The 19048-nt window shown below is 57.1% G+C and overlaps 1 protein-coding gene across 3 annotated transcripts; it reads left to right on the top strand.

Annotated features, from left to right (window-relative positions):
• The first annotated feature begins 1600 nt into the window (after nucleotides 1-1600).
• On the top strand, nucleotides 1601-16379 carry FTCD (formimidoyltransferase cyclodeaminase). 3 transcript variants are annotated; one of them, XM_068982343.1, is made up of 14 exons: nucleotides 1601-1684; nucleotides 2270-2453; nucleotides 3275-3403; nucleotides 4178-4266; nucleotides 4344-4523; nucleotides 5496-5633; nucleotides 5732-5863; nucleotides 11369-11430; nucleotides 11762-11891; nucleotides 11980-12141; nucleotides 13508-13551; nucleotides 13727-13865; nucleotides 15038-15133; nucleotides 16139-16369. In XM_068982343.1, the coding sequence occupies exons 1-14, from the start codon at nucleotides 1631-1633 to the stop codon at nucleotides 16223-16225; spliced, it is 1626 nt and encodes a 541-aa protein (XP_068838444.1). In that variant the 5' UTR covers nucleotides 1601-1630; the 3' UTR covers nucleotides 16226-16369. The 3 variants fall into 3 exon arrangements, with proteins under 3 accessions (XP_068838444.1, XP_068838619.1, XP_068838530.1); XM_068982429.1 differs by having other exon boundaries at nucleotides 1616-1684; nucleotides 2295-2453; XM_068982518.1 differs by lacking the exon at nucleotides 13727-13865 and having other exon boundaries at nucleotides 16139-16379.
• The last annotated feature ends 2669 nt before the right edge of the window (nucleotides 16380-19048 follow it).

Below are 19048 nucleotides of genomic sequence, written 5' to 3'. Positions count from 1 at the left end.
CAGACCTATTTCCATAGGAGACACAGCCCTCTGCCTCGCAACTTTCACACCACCCCCCATCTCTCCTGAGGTCTAGAGAGGGCAGGTGGCCCTCTGGGGCCCTGCGACCAGCCCCTCCCTGGCTCCTCCTCTGCCATAGGTAGGAGGATGAAGGTGCCAGGATGCCTGTCCCTTGTTCCCCACAGCCTGGCATGTCCCAGATGCCCCGGCTCCTCAGACCCTGCCTCAGACAGCTCGGGTGCTGTAACGAACACCACCAACGGGGTGGCTTGAACAGTAGACATTTATCATCTCACAATTCTGGAGGTGAAGCCTGAGATGGGGGTGCCACAGGGCTGGTTCCTCCACGGCCTGTCTCCTCGGCATGCAGACAGCTGTCTCCTGGTGTCTCCCGCCCGGTGTCCTCACGTGTCATCCTCCCCGTGCGTCTCTGGTCTCATCTCCTTCTCACAAGGACACCAGTCCTACAGGATTAGGACCCACCTTAGTGGCTGCATTTTAACCTCATCACCTCTGTAAAGACCCTGGCTCCAGGCCGTGCTGGGGTGAGGGCCAGGTGGTGCTGGGGCTTGCACTGGGACCATGTGCGACGGCCGGTCACCCACACTCACCCACAGTCACCCGGGAGCTGCAGCTGCACAGGACGGGCCTGCCCCCAGCCTGCAGGGTCTCTGGGCTCCCCCAGCCCCTTCTCCCTCTTCCAGTTCCCGTGAGCAGCTGCTAGAGGGGTGGGCTTCCAACTGCCCAGACAGCTGGGGGCCTGAAAGACCTGGGTATCTCCTCTCCTGGCCCTGTGGTGACTGTGAGAAGAGTGAAGCGGCCTTGGACCTGATCACTCGAAAGGCCATGTGGGGCACCCAATGCCAGGAGAAACACGGATGGTGTGGGCTGCTCTTCGGAGGGGCCTGCGGGGGTCCGTGTGCTGCCAGGGTGACCATGTGATGGGTGGGCCTTTGCAGAAGGGAAACAGCACCACCCCCAGTTCAAAAATCATGAAGGACTTCAAGATGGCATTGACCTGAGCTGGCCCTCTCTGCTCAGGGCCCTGTGCTGCTGACCTGGGGGTACACAGCCCCTTGTGGGGATTCTCTGGCCTCAGTGGGTGGGAGCTGGGCCTCACCTGCCTGTCCCTTCCCAGTGCCATGGGCCTGCACTCTGCCCCACCCCCCCACCAATACCCACCCTCCTGCCAGCCAGCTGTGCTGACCTCTGCTGAGAGCCAGGCCCAGGGCCTCACACATGGTCCCTCTTGTCCCTCTGTGGCCCTGAGGCTGTTTTTCCACAAAGAAACAGTGACCAGGAGGGTCGCCCAAAGGGTCACCAGGGGGCCCTGGGCCCATCTGGGCCTGGAGCCTGGGGTGACCTGAGGCTGTAGCCTGCTGAGGACTTTTCCCCAGGAGTCCAGTACTTCTTTCAGGGGAGCCCACACTCAGCTGGGCAGAGGTCTCGGTCCTCCCCTCCACCTCCTCCTCTGCTGGCTGCCTCGCAGGGTCCTGGCTCTGCCCCTCCCCCATCTGCCCAGTTAATAAGAAGCCTGGCTCAGGGAGGGCCCTGACTGGGGATTAAAGGCCCCACCAGCCTCCTTCCCACCTCTGCTGGTGAAAGAAGCGTCTGGGTCAGGGTTTGGATCATGTCCCGGCTGGTGGAATGTGTCCCCAACTTCTCAGAGGGGAACAATCAGGAGGTGAGGGCCTGGGGGCAGCCAGGACAGTGCAGGGGGCTTGGGACCAGGAGGGCTTGGCTTGGGGTGGGGCCTGGAGACTGTCTTTTCTGGAAAGGGTGAGGAAGGAGCAGCGGGTGGGCAACCAGTCAGGGGTCCTGGTCCAGGTCTGGGCAGGTGGTTTGGCCTCTCGGGTGCTGATGGAGCCCCAGAAGGCTGATCCACACAGCTGTTTGAGGGTCCTTGTGCGGGGCATGGCCTCCCCTCCACCACCCACCCTTACCCCCAGGTCATCTGCAGGAAACTGAGTCACGGAGCACTGGGCAGCCTTCCCGCTGCCTCAGCAGTTTCTGGGCTGCCTGGGGGCCGGGGCCCCGACCCTCTGTGACTTTGGCCTGTAGTCACCGTCTAGGGGCCCTGGCAGCCCCCCACCCAGTTCTGCTCCCTGCCTCAGTTTCTCCCCATGGGGCTGCCTGTCGCTGCTCCCAGATGCCCAGCACCAGCTCCTGGCCCTGTGTCCGGGTGGGGGCAGGACAGACTGGGCCCCGGCAGCTCCAGTGCCCCACTCCTCACGGGGAGACAGAGGCGTAGGCCCGGCTTCACACCCAGGTGATTGACGCCATCGCTCGAGCAGTGGCGCAGACCCCAGGCTGCACGCTGCTGGACGTGGACGCCGGCCCCTCCACCAACCGCACTGTCTACACCTTCGTGGGGCGCCCTGAGGATGTGGTGGAGGGGGCCCTGAATGCCGCCCGTGCTGCCCACCGGTTCATCGACATGAGCCGACACAGAGGTGAGGGCGGGGGAGGGTGGCCTGCCTCGCGCTCAGGACTTGCAGAGGGCAAGGGGCCAACAGGCTAGCTGGATGCTCCTTGGACCCCGTTTACATTTCAGGGGCCCAAGAGTGGCCGGTAGCAAGGTGCTTGCACTCTGCACGGGCCCTGGGTATGGGGGACAAAGCCCTATCTGTCAACAGCCCACAAACCAAACACATTCTTTGGGCAGCAGTGTCAAAGGCCAATGGACACATGGGGAACTGGTCAAAAGGGCAAGGTCTCTGGCCTCTCACAGAGGGGGAGGGAATTCATGAGTGATTCCAACTGGTGAAGGGCAACCGAGGCTTATCTCAGAGAAGCTGCCTGGTGGGGGGGTGATGTGGGACTGCCATCTAGGGGACCGCCTGGGGGGAGGGACGTGGGGCTGCAATCTGGGGGACTGCCTGGGGGGAGGGGACGTGGGGCTACTATCTAGGGGACCGCCTGGGGGGAGGGATGTGGGGCTGCCATCTGGGGGGCTCCCTGGGGGGAGGGGACATGGGGCTGCAATCTGGGGGACTGCCTGGGGGGAGGGGACGTGGGGCTGCCTATCTGGCCATGGGCTGCTGGCCTGCAGTGGGACTCAGCTTCTGAGGTAACCCTGTATGGCAGCGGGGTGCAGGAGTCCCCTCCCTGCGAGCTCAGGTGGTCGCTAGGGAGGGGGAGGGGTTTGCCGTCGACAGGCCGCAGTGCTCAGCCTGCCTCTCTGGGGCCCTGTAGTCAGTCTGAATGTGTGCAGAAGGGGCCGGAGGGCGGGTTCCACACCTAGGCCCCCTTCCTCAGCCCCATCTCTGTGTAGGGGAGCACCCCCGGATGGGTGCCCTGGACGTATGCCCCTTCATCCCGGTGAGGGGTGTCACCATGGACGAGTGTGTGCTGTGTGCCCAGGCCTTTGGCCAGCGGCTGGCAGAGGAGCTGGGTGTTCCAGGTGAGAGCCCAGGGCGGGTGGCCCCTCCTCACCTCAGCTCAACAGCGGCAACAGCAGGCACCCTGTGAGGGTCTCTGCTCTTACATCCTGAAAAATGCAGATTTTAAGGGAGAAAACTCTACCATGCAGGTTTTTGACAGGCAGGAGTAGGTCCCCCTTCTCCTATGATGAGAACCTGTGAGGACAGGGTCCCAGCCGTCAGGGAGCTGGCAGACTGTCACCCTTGCTTGGCAGTGGGCTTGAGTAGCGGCTCCATGAAGGGCTTGAGCAAGATGGACAGACAGAAAGCCCTTAACAGTCTCTTTGGGGAATTAAATCAAGGGAAGCCCAGCACATGCAACAGGTGAACACCTGTGAGGCCAGCTGCACGTCCGGCCCCTGCCTGTGAGCCGATGGGCTGACTTGGGGATGGGTCCTGCCTCGTGCAGGCATCGGGAGCTGGCAGTGAGGTTTGTTTTCTCTCCTCCACATTCCATGTTTTGTTTAGCAAAAATGCACTTTGGAGAGAAACATGAATATCCTTTCAGCCCCGCGCGCCTGCTCCCAACTCTTGTGGGTTTTTCTGGGGCATCAGAGCCTGGGCAGTGGGAGTGGGGCCTGCCCTGCCCCTGGATGGGCAGAGGAGGGGTCCTGCCTATACAGAGTGCCCATCAGCGACCACCCACACCCACCTGACGGGGCACAGAGATAGGGGCTGCCAGCAAGACGGAGCTGCAGGAACGGGGTCCCACAATGCCCGCTGCCAGGGGCCTGACTCGTCAGGTCCCTTTGCAGTGTACCTCTACGGCGAGGCCGCACGGATGACCAGCCGCCAGTCCCTGCCGGCCATCCGGGCCGGGGAGTACGAGGCCCTCCCTGAGAAGGTGCCGTGCCCCTCAGCAGGGGGTGGTCTGGGCTGGGCCCTCCTCTCCGCTTCCCTCACCCGCCGGTCTCCCCACAGCTCAAGCAGGCCAAGTGGGCACCCGACTTCGGGCCCAGCTCCTTCGTTCCTAGCTGGGGGGCCACCGCCACAGGGGCGCGGAAGTTCCTCCTGGCGTTCAACATCAACCTGCTCAGCACCAAGGAGCAGGCGCACCGCATTGCCCTCAATCTCCGTGAGCAGGGTCGTGGGAAGGACCAGGTGGGCAGCGCCTGCAGTCCCATGAGGCCTGGCCCGTCCCTGTTGCATCTCTAGGGGCTCCCAGAGAGGGTCAAGGCTGGGCACCATGTGTGGACCCCCAACACATGGCGGGTGGGGGGGTGGACCCACCCACCTCAGTGTCCATGCCATGCGGGACTGGCAGGGTCAGAGTTCCAGGGTTTGAGGTTCAGGAGCAAGTCTTTAAGGACATTTTCCATGGAAGCAGCAGGTCTACAGCTGTGGCCAACATACTGCAGCATTTCCACGCTGATAGGAAAACAGGCGTTGCTGAGTCCCAGGTATCCCCAGGTACCCCAATCCACCAAGTCTGCCATAGGAACTCCCACCTAGTTTGAGCACCACTTCTGCAGAAACTTTGCATTGGACACAGGTAGACAAAGACACACCTGGTGGAGGAGGCCCTGCTCCTCCTCTGTCAGCCTCCACCCCCAGAGGCCTGTGCCTGGCTTCTCTCCCAAATGCTCAGCCGTCGGCAAGCACAGCATAAAAGCATGGCAGCTCCCCAGTCCTGCTCTGTGCTCTGCTGAGGTCAGAAGTCAGAGGTCCCCCCTGAGGGGGAGTGAGTGCCCCAAAGAGCAAGGGCTGTGAGCTGGCCTCTGGGGCAGGGGTGGGATGGGAGGAAGGAACCAGGCCCAGGACAAGGACATCGGTCGAATGCTGGCCAGGCAGCAGGGCCTGGTCTGAGCCTGGACCCTGTGTGGGGTGAGCCGCCGTTGGGGGCTCTGCTTCCGGTGGTGGGCAGGCCCCTCCCATGCTCAGATGAGAGGCCGGGAGAGCAAGGCAAGCAGACCAGCTGCATGGCACAGTCTTCAGGCCACGGCCCCCCTTGTCCCCGTGTCTGGGGCAGAAGGGAGACCCTGGGCCAGCTGAGGGGATGCGGGGTGGGGGGGACTGTCAGTGCGGGGTGCCAGGAGAGGCAGGGCTGGGCTGGGTAAGCCTTGTCCTCCACAGCCAGGACGCCTGAGCAAGGTGCAGGGCATCGGCTGGTACCTGGATGAGAAGAAACTGGCTCAGGTGTCCATGAACCTCCTGGACTTTGAGGTCACAGGGCTGCACACCGTCTTCGAGGAGACCTGCAGAGAAGCCCAGGTGAGTAGGGCAGGTCCTCCCCATATTCCCAAGCCCAGCTGCCTGGGCACTGATGCCTCGATCTCCGACCTCCGCCCTCTGCCCTCCGCCCTCCGCAGGAGCTGAGCCTCCCGGTGGTGGGCTCGCAGCTGGTGGGCCTGGTGCCTCTGAAGGCTCTGCTGGACGCGGCCGCCTTCTACTGCGAGCAGGAGAACCTGTTCCTCCTGGAGGAGGAGCATCAGCTCAGGCTGGTGGGCAGGGCCTGTGAGGGTAGGGCTGGGGCTGGGGGGCTGGGGGTCCTGAGAGAGAGCAGGGCGGCAGCTCCAGGCACCTGCTCCCAGGCCTGGGTTCCTGTCCATGTGGCCTCCTACTTTTCCTTCTTTGTTTTATTGTCTGTGCCTGCAAGTTGAGATCACATTTTTCACTTGGTGGACACCGTTGGGGGTTTCTCTATGATGTAAAATATATTCAGTTTTGTGAAACTTCTGAGAGGGGATGCCTGGGCTCGGTCGGATGGAGGGACTTGCCCCTCCTCTGGTCCTGACCCGTCCAGATTTGGGAGTGAGTCTAGCTTCCGTGGGCTATTCACCACATGGTTCCTGCAGTCCTGGGTCCCTCTAGCCAGCTCTGGTGGTAGCCAGTGGTTCTGTTTTGAAGATATTTCGTAAAATGAGCACATGACTGGATTTCTCTGAGAGTTTTTGTCTTTTGGTTGTTGAGTTTATCCTTTTGTATTTACTAAATACAGCAGATATGCTTGGGCTTGCTTTTGTCCTGTTTTTAGGCAGAGAGGACGTGGTTTTCTTCTGGTTATATGGAGGCAATATAATGTGTGTATGCAACTCTGTGTGTGCAACTCTGCGACCCCATGGACGGTAGCCAGCCAGGCTCCTCTGTCCTTGGGCATTCTCCAGGCAAGAATGCTGGAGTGGGTTGCCATGCCCTTCTCCAGGGGATCTTCCCAACCCAGGGACTGAACCACATCTCCTGGGTCTTTTGCACTGCAGGTGGAGTCTTTACTACTGAATCATCGGGGAAGCCCATAACTTAACATATTCATCTCCATTTTTGATTTATTAAGTTAAAATCTATCTAAATGTATCAATGTGATTTGTCAATTTTTATCAGTGCAAGCACCACAAAGATATTCAGTTCCAGGCCATTGCAAATAAGTCGAATATCCCAATAAAGCCACTCACATGATTTTCTGGTTTCCTGGTGTATATAAAAGTTATGTTCATACTAGACTATAGTCTGTTAAGTGTGCAATATCATTGTGTCTAAAAAAAGCTGTGCACATACTTAAAAGTACTTTATTACTAAAAAAAAAAAAGCTAACTTTTATCTGAGCTTTCAGAGAGTTGTGATTTTAATGCTGGTGGAGGGTTTGAAATATTGTGAGAATTACCAAAATCTGACACAGAGGCACACAGTGAGCAAATGCTGTTGGAAAAAGGGGGCCCATAGAATTGTTTGAAGCAGCATTGCTACAAAATTTGTCCAAAACTCACTGTCTGTGAAGCTTGAGGTCTGCGATCTGCAGGCTGCTTGCTGTGCACATGAGAAAGTAACTCTCAGTGTTTACCCCCATCTTTTCTCCCTTCTCTGCTGCTGCTGCTGCCAAGTCTCTTCAGTTGTGTCCGACTCTGTGCAACCCCATAGAGGCAGCCCAACAGGCTCCCCCATCCCTGGGATTCTCCAGGCAAGAACACTGGAGTGGGTTGCCATTTCCTTCTCCAGTGGATGAAAGGAAAAGTGAAAGTGAAGTCACTTAGTCGTGTTCGACTCTTAGTGACCCCATGGACTGCAGCCTACCAGGCTCCTCCGTCCATGGGATTTTCCAGGCGAGAGTACCGGAGAGGGGTGTCATTGCCTTCTCCATCTTCCTTCTCTAGTTCCCGATTTTTTAGAGCTGTGTCATTTTTTTTTAAGGGAGTTGGTTCTTTTAAATATTTTTTCAGCTTTTAAAATTATGGTAAAACACACATGACATAAAATTTCCTATCTTAGCCATATTTAAGCATGCTGGTCAGTGGTGTTAAGGATGTTTATAAAGTTGTGTGCCCATCACCACCATCCAGGATGGGGTTTCCCATTTCTCTGAAAGGTACTGTCAGAAAGGTACCACTCATACTGCCCCCGCCAGTCACCGGGTGGTGCTCCATGTCACGGCACCATCTTCTCACCCTGGACTTGGGCTGTGTCCTCTTCAGTGTCTTTAGCTCCTTTCAGCATGTTTTGTAGTTCTCATTGCAGTCTTTCACCTCCTTGGTGAAGTTAATTAATCCTTAAGTATTTAATTTTTTTTTAATGCTACTGAAAACGGAATTGTTTTTGTAATTTGTTCTTCAGTGTTCATTGTCAGTGTTCAGAAATGCACTGATCTTTGTGGGTTGACTTTGCATCCTGCTACCTCGCTGAATTCGTTTGTTAGTTCTCGGTGGTTACCTTTATAAGTTTGCATAGTATACTTACTCCTTTAGCTCTTAATCAGTGTTAGAATGTCTCTTGACTCATGGTGAAGAAAGACAAGAAAATCAGTGCACTGTGTGAGCTGTCATTGCTGGTCCAGATTTAAATTGCTTCGTTGATATTTTTACATTGTCTGAAGTATACCATTTACCTTCTGTAACCATATCCACATGAATTAAATATATATAGATATTTAAGCTTGGTTCTGTACTTAAGTGAGGTCACTGTGCATCTCTGTCCTTTCTCTGTTGCCTAGATTTCAGAGTCAAGCAGGTTTTCGAAGAAAGGCTCAAGGGGGCTTTATTCTGTAGGTTCTAGTGTGTTTGGGAATGTCTTTGTGTGACTTCATTCTTTCAAAACATTAGGACAACCAAAGAGCTTCCCTGGTGGCTCAGTGGTAAATAACCCGCGTGACAATGCAGGAGACTCAGAGACGCGGGTTTGATCTCTGGGTCAGGAAGATCCCCTGAAAAAGGGAATGGCAACCCACTCCAATATTCTTGCCTGGAAAATTCCGTAGACAGAGAAGCCTGGTGGGTCCTGGAGGTCCAAGGGGTTGCAGAGACACAACTTAGTAACTAAACAACAACAATAAAGGAGAACCAAAACCTCTAGGCACTTGTTTTTCTCCTGAGAATGTTGCAGGCACATCCTTGCCACCTTTGGAATAAATGTCGCTGTGTGTATGGTGGGGGAGTCTAAGGCCATCTGGTAACTTCCACACCCCTGCTGACCGGTTCTTTCTCCCCGAAGCTTGAAGAACTGTCTTTATCCTTGAAATTCAGTAACTCTGCCATATATGTCTTGGTGTTGATTATTCTGCATCAGTTTTTCTTCAGAACAGGGTTCTGTGTGATTTACTGATTCATTCTTGTTCAGTTTCAGGAATGTTTTCTTTAATACTTTTGATTCAGTGTTTGGTTCTTTCACTTTGCAGACACAGTCACTTTTCTTCTTCCATATATCCTGTTTTTTCCTATACTTTCTCTCCGTTTTCCCCCCTCTGAATTTGCTGTGGTTTTCTCAGGCTTCACTTCTTAAACACTTATGTACTTCATAGCTTGGTTTGTTCTCTTTCTGGCCATTACAAAGTTCTGTGTCACTTTTTATTTTGATGCAATTCTTGCTCACTAGGCGCACATAGTATCAGGAGCTGCTTTATTCCCTCCAGATTGACCTATTGTATTTTGCACCATTTTCTGTATCTCTCTTTCTCTACATTCACGCACAATCACATTTGTTTCTGGACCATTTCAGAGTAGATTGAAGACACTGTGCCCTTTATGCCTCATTTATTCAGAGTGTATTTGTCTAGATCAAGGACATTCTGTTATACAACCACAGTGCAATGATCAAAATCAGGAAATTCAGCACAGTACGATCTGCTCTAATCTGCAGACTGTAATCAAATCATGTCAGTGTCTCCCTCTCCTGGCTCCGCCCCAGACCAGGAGCGGGTCCACATACCCTGTCTTTTACGGCCCTTAATCTGGACCAGGGCCCCAGTTCTCCCTGTCCTTCCTTGACCATGATGGGCTGTGAGCACTGCTTGCTGGGTGCTGGTCTGACCTTTCTCAGGGCTGGGTGTGCTTGTGTGTTTCCGGCAAGAGCAGCACAGCAGTGATGGGGTGTCCCCCTCAGGGCGTTCGTTACCTGGGTCCCCTTGTTGGACTGGTCTCCCCAACCCAGGGTTATCACTGTGGTGTTCCTGTTTTTCCTGTTGCTGTTAATAAGCACTCCCGGGGGCAACAGTTCAAGACATGTAAATACTTTGTGCCTCTTGAAATCCAGCCTCAAGAATCTCCCTCCTCCATCCTTTTTCCACTTTCACCCCGCCCACATCTATTTATCGTTTATTAACATGTTTGATGCTCTCTATTGCTTCTTGAAACCATAGTATTTTATATTCTTTATCTGAAAGTTCTGAGATCTGCAGCCTTAGTAGGTCTGGCTTTCCAAAGCATCGTGCCTGCTGACACACGTAGTGACGCTTCTGCAGGTGCTTTGGGAGTTCTGACTGCGTGCCTGGTTTTCTTCTGTGGTGATTCTTGGTCACACCTAGCTGCTCAGTCATGTCCGACTCTGTGCGACCCCCTGGACTGTAGCCCACCAGTCTTCTCTGTCTGTGGGATTCTCCAGGCAAGAAGATTGGAGTGGGTTGCCATTTCCTGCTCCAGGGGATCTTCCTGAATGCTTGGTCACTGGTTTAAACTTGTGTTGCTGCTTGGGCCCTGTAGATGAGCCTCTTGTTCGGGCTTTGGGGCCACGCAGAAGAGAATTCTGTGTGAACCGTGGCCTCTCTCCCTCTCAGGTCACAATTCCCAGGAAAGATATTTTCTGGGGCTTCACCATCTGGGGGCTTCACCAAACTAAGTCTCAGACTGGAAAGGATCTTGATTATTTCCTGTGAAGGGTGGCTCTCCCCAAATGCATCCTTGGAGGTGCTGTCTTCCAGGGGCCTCCCGTCTGAGCCCTGCTCCTGAGAGATGGCTCAGGCGTCTCCGGGTGGACCCAGCTCCAGGGCAGGGAGAGCTTTCTGGCAGTGGATGGTTTCCTTTACTTCCTGCCAGGCTTTTGGGTGCTAAAGTCCATTCTGACAGTCCTGTTCCTCTTTCTGAGGTTTTCTGCAGCAGGTGGGCTGCTCTCAGGCGCCCTCTGGTACGTTCCCGCCTTGTTCCCGTGTCCTCTGGGAGACCTCAGGCCATCCCTGGCTCTCAACTTGTCCCGTACTTGTCGCTTTCTGTCCCCATGTGGCTCAGAGGGGCTGGGACTGTGTTGTCAGCATCAGCCCCATGATGTGTCCTAAAAGCGTCTTTAGGTGAAAAGAATTCCTCTCTGATACGGGGAATTCATTTCACCAAAAGGATATTTTCAACTTTGTTTTTAAGTTGGGTAAACTTCACTTTTCGTCACATATCGAGGGTCATAGCTGGGGTGCTCATGCAGCTCTGGGCCTTTGAGAGCCAGAGCCACTGACTCCCAGGAGCTGGAACCCCGTCCAAGAGGCAGTTGTCTTGGCCCCTTTCCAGCACAGGCTAGCGCGTGGGGAGGACGGGTCACACTGGGCCTGGGTCTCCCCAGGGCAGTGCAGTGGGTGGAGTCCAGGGTCTGGCAGGTCACCTGCCTTGAAAAGCTTCTGTCTGCAGGGCTGCTGGTGTGTGTGTGTGTGTGTGTATGGCAGCTGTGTCCCTGCAAGCTCCACACCAGGGCCAGGGAGCACCCCCACAGGTGGCAGGGGTGGGACCTGGGCTCAAGGGAACCCCACTCACCAGGCCCTCTTCCAGGTGGTGAACCGGCTGGGCCTGGACTCCCTGTCCCCCTTCAACCCCAAGGAGCGGATCATCGAGTGAGCAGCCCCCGACCCCCACCCCTGTGCAGAGACCCCCTCGGTCATCCAGAGTTCTGCTCCGTCACTAAGTGTAGGGCTGGGGGCTTGTTGGGGGGCCCAGTGAGGCCCCAACAGGTCCCACTCGGTCCTCACACAGCTCCTGGCTGGTCACAGCCGCTTTCGGGGTGGCTGCTCTGCAAACAGGGCCCATATCCCCTCCCCTGTGCTGGTCTGAGCCAGGGACCCCCCAAGTCCCACCTTCCTAGCCTAGAAGTAATGACCCAGGACCCTCCGACATAGACCCCAGCCCACCCCAACCCTGGCCTCCCTGACCGCCCCTGCCCTGCAGGTACCTGGTCCCCCAGGATGGGCCTGAGCAAAGCCTGGTGGAGCAGCCCCTGCGTGCTTTCATCCGGGCCGTGGGCGCCCGCTCAGCAGCCCCGGGGGGCGGCTCCGTGGCTGCAGCCAGTGCAGCCATGGTGAGTGGGGCCTGGGGCGAGGAGGTGGGCGGTGGGGATGGGGGCGCCCGGCCCGGGGCTGGTCCCATGATCAGCGCGCTCTCCCCAGGGCGCCGCCCTGGCCTCCATGGCTGGCCTGATGACCTATGGGCGGCGCCAGTTCGAGCATCTGGACGTGACCATGCGCCGCCTGATCCCGCCCTTCCATGCCGCCATGGCTGAGCTGACTGCAATGGTGGATGCCGACGCCCGGGCCTTCGAGGCCTACCTGGTGCGTGTGCAGGCGGGCCGTCACCACTGGCCCTACGGAGCAGGACCTGAGGGACAGTGGGGTCAGTAGACAGTGATGGGGGTCTCCAGAGGAGAGAAAGGGGGGCCAGGGTCATGGAGGTGAGGGGGAGACTGCCACTAGCACAGACGTCTGGGGTCACACGTGTGACCCCAGGTCAGAGTCTCTGCAGGGCTGGGGGTCGAGGGAGAGGAGGACACCTGCCCTGAGGGTCAGCCAGGCTCAGTGTCCCTCTGCCCACCTTCCTGCGCCCTGCTGATGGGCTGACACCCAGACCTGCAGATGCTGGAGGAAGACCGGGTCCTCAGGGAAGAGCTCTGGTCCCCAAAGGGTAGGAACAGAAATCTTTACATGGTAACACAGTCACAGTGTTAGTGATCAGAGAAGACAGCTCAGCGACAGAAGGAAAGGGCCCCGGGAGCTGGGAGGCTAGATCCAGACCTCCCTTGTTCAGGAGGGCCTGGAGGAGGGGTGTCTATCAGACCTGGGTGGAGGTCAGGGGACTCGCAGGAAGGTTGAGGTGTGAGTTCAAGGTCAAGAAGTCCCAGGGGTGTGTGAGAGCAGAGCCAGCAAGGGGACACAGGAGAGGAGGAAAGGGGGGTGCTTGGACCCCACAGGGGCGGAGGGCCTGCTGGGGAAGGTGTGAGCTCCCGGCGGACACCAGTGCCCAAAGCCACCTTGGGGCAAGACCTAATGTGAGGGTGGACAGTGTTCTGGGCACACCTGGGGCAGAGGCCTTGGGCCAGCTCTGCTAGGGGGTTTGGGCCGAGTCTAGTCTGCACCTGGGCCCTGGGTGGACAGCTGGCCTCCGTCGCTGGGCCTCAGTGGATGGCTGTGTGAGTGACTCGGGGGAGGCTTTCACCCTGGGGTGAGTGCGTTTCCTGTATGAAGGATGCCGCCTGGTGGCCCCTGCAGAGCTTGCGTGGGTGGTGCCTGGAGTGGTCCTCCCGAGGTCCCCTGACAACACGGCCATCCGACCTGGCGGTCACGTGCACCTCTTGGTGCGTCTCACATGGGCGGGGAAGTGGGAGGAGCAGTTTCATACTTCCTGGAAGGAGGCCTGGGCTGTGTGTCGCCCTCGGGGGTGGGGGGACACGGCCTGAACCTTTATGCTGGTCTCTGGGGTTGCACAGTTGCCTCCCCCTGGAGTGGGTGGGGAAGACTGGTGCTGGAGCCCTCACTCCCCTCTGGCCCCCTCCCCAGTCCCTCAGAGGTGGCTCTTAATCTGTGATTCACAGAAGCTAACTTGGAGGTGGTGGGCGCTGTGTTAGGCCCCCGCCCTCCCCAGGCTCCCAGTCCCCTTGTCACAGTCCCTCACCCCTCTGTGTTTCTGTGCTTGCTCTGGCAGAAAGCGACAAAGCTGCCCAAGAACACACCTGAGGACAAGGACAGGTGAGTGCAGCGAACATCCCTGGTACTGGTCAGTCCCCGCCGGGTGTGCTGTGGCTGAACAACGATTTCCCTGTGGTCCCCAGCCTGGTTCCGTGGGCTCCTCAAGGAGTCATCGGGTAGGGACTGGGGGTGTCTGGGCACCCCAGGCTCTGACTGCCAATGGCCTTGCTTCCAGACGTGAGGCCGCTCTGCAGGAGGGGCTGAGGCAGGCGGTGGCTGTGCCCTTGGCGCTGGCAGAGACGGTGGCCTCGCTGTGGCCGGTGTTGCGAGAGCTGGCCCTGTGCGTGAACCTGGCCTGCAGGTCAGACCTGCAGGTACGTGGCAAGCCCTGCTGCAGGTGCAGAGTGAAGGGTCAGTGGGCGTCACAGCTGCTCACTGAGCCAGCAGACGTGAGTGCTGGCAGGGTGTCTTGGTCTGTCTCAGCCTTCAGGGCCGGCTCTACTAAGATCTTGTTCAAGGTCACAGTGCAGAGGCAGACACTCGAGTGTGCTCCAGAGTCCACCTCTGACTGTGCCCTCTGGCCCCAGCCACCCTCCTCCTGATTGGCCCCTCTCCCAGAAACCCCAGGCACTCGCAGACATGCATTCGCACCCTGTCTGTAGCCCCTGCATGGAGGCCTGGGGACAAGGGCCATCACACCCAGCGCTGTTTGTCTACAGCCCGATCCGAGGCCCCCAGCCACATGGTCTTTACAGAGAGACACCTGTTTTCAGTGTCTGGTCTTCAGGCCCTAAGGACTGTATACTCCTTTCCTGGGAGGTGGCTGCCTGTGAGTTGTTGAGAAGGTTCTAGAAGCTGTCTGAGCACAGAGGCCATGGTTCCTGCACTCTGGGTCTTCCTGGCCCAGCATGTGCTGCCCATCTCTCTGGCCCCTTGGGGCCTGTAAACTGCCAACATGCTGTGCTCATTGTTAAAGGCCCCCTGCGGCCAGCTCCGGGCTTCCCAGGTGGCTCAGTGGTAAAGAATCTGCCTGCAAACGCAGGAGCTGCAGGTTCCATCCCTGGGTCGGGAAGAGCCCCTGGAGAAGGAAACGGCCACCCACTCCAGTATTCTTGCCTGGGATCATCCCACGGACAGAAGAGCCTGGCGGGCTACAGTCCATGGGGTCACAAAGAGTTGAACACTGAGTGATTGAGCATGCACTCAGCCTGGGCTAAGCACGTCTCCAGCCTGGGCTGTGCCTGAGGCACCACTGGGTCGCGGGGTTGGAGTGCCGAGGTCAGCAGGGTGTGGACTGCCGGGTGGTCAGCTGAGGGTGGGCCTCTGAGTACTGGGTGGCACAGGGGCCCTGGGACCCACCTTGGAGAGGGCCAGGCTTCTGTCCAGTGACTCCGGGCTCCCGAGGGCTCTAGTGACCAGGCAGATTGCCGTCTTCAGGGTTGAGGCATGAGACCCCCAGGCTATGTCCTGGGCTGAGGAGTGGGCAGGGGAGGCCCCGCAGCCTGCCCCATCACGGCTGGCTGGTTCTGCCTCGTGGCCATTGCAGGTGGCAGCCAAGGCCCTGGAGACAGGTGTGTTTGGTGCATATTTCAATGTGCTCATCAACCTGAAGGATGTCACTGATGACGCGTTTAAGGACCAGGTGAGCGGGGGCATAGGGCGGGCCTACTGAGAGGCCTGGAGGTTGCCTTGGTTCCCGCATGTGGGGCCCGGGGGCACCTGGCTAGTATGTCCTTGAGAGGGAGGGATGTGTCTGTCTGACGAGACAGTCCTCCAGCTGCTACGGGTGGACAAGTCCTGTCTTGCAGAATGCAGGCCTCAGGGGACAGCTGGGGCCTTCTTTCAGGGTCTCTGTCAGGGCAAGTGGCCTGGGTGCCTGCTGGCACCCCCTTACTCCCTCCTAGGGGCTCTGGCCAGGGCCGGGTCCCCTGGATGGGCTGGGCTGCAGCACCGGCAACACGTGGTCTCAGAGAGCAGTTGCTGGCCTGTGCAATTGTCCCACTTCAGCATTTGTGACAATTTCATTGTCACTCTTTTTGGAGGAGAATTCACAGAACGTGCAACTCGCTATGTTAAATTATACAAGTCAGAGGCAGTTGGCACATCTACGGTTGTGAGACCACTCCCTCTATCGAGTGCTGGAACATTCTTGCCACTCCAGAGGAGGCCCCACAGTAACCCCCATTCCCAGCCCTGGCCACCACCCTGTATTTGTGACTTTGTGATGATTGTTAAAAAGTGATTTCCTGACTGGGAATGGGAACACTAGGGCTAGCCAGAACCAACTTGCCTCTCTAGCCGAGCTGAGCTTGTCATCAGGGAAGGCCCTGTCCACCCTAGGGCGTGAGATAACATACTAGCCACTTGAGAGCTGCCCCTTTGGGCCTGGAGGACACAGCCCCGCCTTCAGCAGTGGTATATAAAGTAGGGAGACCGGGAGGGTGGGGACTGGGCCTTGCTGGCCCCAAACGTCAGGAAAGACAGAGGGACTCTCCCACCCCCACTGAGAGACCTGTGAGGATCTGGAGTTCCCCAGGTCAGAGGCTCGGGGCCACCCAGAGTGGACAGCCCAGGGAACCAGCAGGGAGGCTGGGCCCGTGGGGTGGGTGGCAGGTGAGTGGTGATGAAGTGCTCCTGTGTCTGTTAGGTCCGCCAGCGTATCTCCAGTCTCCTGCAAGATGCCCAGACACAGGCAGCACTGGTGCTGGGCCGGCTGGAGGCCCGGCAGGAGTGACGGCTGAGCGGGGAATCGACGGACTCCACTCCCCCTTGCAGCTGCTCCGGACACATCCTGGGGGGGATATGAGGGGCAAGGATAGGGGGCTGTGAGGAGTGGGCATGGCTGGGGTTGGCAGTGCCAGTAAAGTGATGACACACTGGTGCCAGTGGGGTCCATGTGGGGTGCACGTGGGATCCCAGTGAGAGGCTTGGGGGAGGTCTGAGCTGAGTGGCAGAAATGGGACCTCGTGAGGCGCCAAACACAGAGGCGCCAAACCCGGATGGGAAGGCGCTGGTGGGGACGAGGGGAGGGACAAGTGGGAGGGAATGGGGGCGGAGCACGAGGTGACACAGGGTCACAGAGTACCCGGGGTCCTGGGGGCCAGAGCCCCCTTAGTAGGACTCTCAGATCTCATGGAGGAATGAGGACCATGCTGCCTGATGGACAGGGGAAAGTTGGGGGATCCACCAAGGTGAGGGCTGGCCGGACCAGCTCCTCCCAGGACAGGAGAAGATGAGAGCAGCAAGCGGCCGGGGACATGACGGTGATGTGTGGGCCAGGTCCCGGGTTCTGGGGGAAGAGGGTGCAGTGTCAGACCTGGGGTCCCAGAAGGGAGAGTCCCAGGCACTGGGCACTGACTTCTCTTGGTGGAAGCTCAGTGGCCCAGGCCCAGTGGTGGGGGTCCCAGGAGGGTCTCTGCAGGGCCTGGGTGGTGAGGGAGGGATGGGAAGTGGTAGAAAGCCCAAGCCCCCCTGTCGCCCCATTTCCAGGGCTGGAGGCAACAGGACAAGACCTGAAAGGTTGTTTCTGTGAGCTGTGTGTTATGCCGGGATTTGTGACCTCCAGAGGAGAGGATTTCCATCCAGGGTCAGAGATGAGGCTTGATGACTTGGGGCTTTTTGTGTAGCAGAGTTTCTTTTAAAGCATAATAGAGACAGGGAAAACTTCTGACATAGACATCAGAAAGGGAAAAGTGAAAGTGAAAGTTAGTTGCACAGTCGTGTCTGACTTTTTGTGATCCCATGGACTGTAGCCTGCCAGGCTCCTCTGTTCATGGAATTCTCCAGGCAATAGTACTGGAGTGGGTTGCCGTTTCCTTCTCCAGGGCATGTTCCTGACCCAGGGGTTGAACCTGGGTCTCCTGCATTGCAAACAGATTCTTTACCAACTGAGCTACTAGGGAAGCCCCTAGACATTAGAAAGGGACAGGAAAAGAGAGCCCCCTTGCTAGTTTCTAGCAAGGTGTTTTATATCTGTTAGAAAACGATTAATCAGATAAGAGAGACAACTCAAGGCTGAGGGAGTTTCACCAGGCTCCGCTCCCAGAATAGATAGGATGACATGAGGTATGTCAACCCCCAACCATAAAACAATTGACAGGGAATACTGGTTTGTTGAACCATTATCAGCCCACGGTTTGAAAAAAGAAAAAAAGTTAAGTCTTAGGTGGAACCATTTTGAAGAAAGGCAAATTCTAAAGCAAATACATAGCTTCCTTAACATAGCTTAAGAAAAACATTTCCCATAAGAAAAAAACACACTGGTTAGTTCCAGGCAGGATGTTTGCCACTTATTTCCTCCTGCCTCTTGGGGACCTCTGGCCTTCCTGCCTGTTACCCACTCAGACCCACCTGGGCCAGCTCTGGTCTAGGAGCTGAGTTGATGATGACGATGACGGCCCACTGGAGGGTGGGCCACAGGGTCCTCGGGGTGTTGGGAGTTGGAGGTGGAGGAGGGCAAGAGGTGTGACCTATGGGCCCTGCGGGGGTACCCCAGGAGGGCAGTATCCATGAGGCTTGGAGCTGCAGATGGTGAGGGTCAGAGCTGCTGTAGGACTGAGCGCTGCCAGGGGTCTGGAGGCTGAGGTCTTTCAAAATAGGCAGTGTGTCAGGTCACCTGGTTCTAAACCCAGGGCTGCTTAGAGATTCTGCAGAGAGGCCCCGCCCCCTCGTCCCCACCAGCGCCTTCCCATCCTCGTCAGGAAATCGCTGAATTCCCTCTTTGTGCTCAGTGTTTATTTATGCAAACACAAACACATGTGAATTTATGTTCTTCATGCCTTGACACTACTTATACAGAGCAGATCAATGCTGATTTTTGTTTCTAGTTAACGTGTTAGCCCCGAGGTCTTTCACATCAGCGTTTAGAGAGACTCCTGAGCTCAACTGCTCAGTCATGTCCAACTCTTTGCAACCCCATGGAATGTAGCCCACCAGGCTCCTCCGTCCATGGGATTCTCCAGGCAAGAAGACTGGAGTGGGTTAGAGAGACTCTACGTAATGTATATTTTATTCACTTGTCCTTTCCCTGTATTTCCTTTACCATTTCATTGTGAAATATGAGACACATTCAGGAAGGTGCGTGTCCTGAGCGGCCATCTCCCCATCACAGAATCCTCCTGACCCCCACCCCCAGGGCCCGGCTCCATGGTGACCACAACCCTGCCCGTGATTCCCACACAGAGGTTCAGTTTTCCCTGTGAGCTGATGTTCGGGTCAATGGGGTCATGTATGCCCTCAGCATCTGCTGCTCCTCTCAGCCCCGTGTGTGTCCTGCACAAGGCCGTCCTAGGGTGGTGCCCTGCTGAGCCGCAGCACCCCAGTTCCCTCACGGCCCTGTGGCAGTTTGGAGGAGCCCCGGTTCTCACTGCTGACAGCAGAGTGTGTCCTCAGCTCTCTGATGCTGGGATACAGGCAGAGGAGGTGAGCATGGTAACAAGCAGGTCAGAAGAGACTCTCACCTGTTGCCTGTCTGGGAACCATTTACCTCCACCTGAGAACAGGGTTCCCCGAGCAGCCACAGCCATGGCCTAAGCATCCCCACTGACCCACAGCCCCA

The sequence above is a fragment of the Capricornis sumatraensis genome, chromosome 1, assembly GCF_032405125.1.
Source record: "Capricornis sumatraensis isolate serow.1 chromosome 1, serow.2, whole genome shotgun sequence".
Lineage (NCBI taxonomy): Eukaryota > Metazoa > Chordata > Mammalia > Artiodactyla > Bovidae > Capricornis > Capricornis sumatraensis.
This window is presented reverse-complemented; position numbering and strand designations above follow the sequence as displayed.

Bases quoted from the DNA above. Each gene is read 5' to 3' on its own strand.
- FTCD (XM_068982343.1), top strand. From the start codon at position 1,631: ATGTCCCGGCTGGTGGAATGTGTCCCCAACTTCTCAGAGGGGAACAAT. The intron at 4,267-4,343 runs GTGCCGTGCCCC...GTCTCCCCACAG, and splicing joins ACGAGGCCCTCCCTGAGAAG to CTCAAGCAGGCCAAGTGGGC. The intron at 5,864-11,368 runs GTGGGCAGGGCC...GCCCTCTTCCAG, and splicing joins AGGAGCATCAGCTCAGGCTG to GTGGTGAACCGGCTGGGCCT.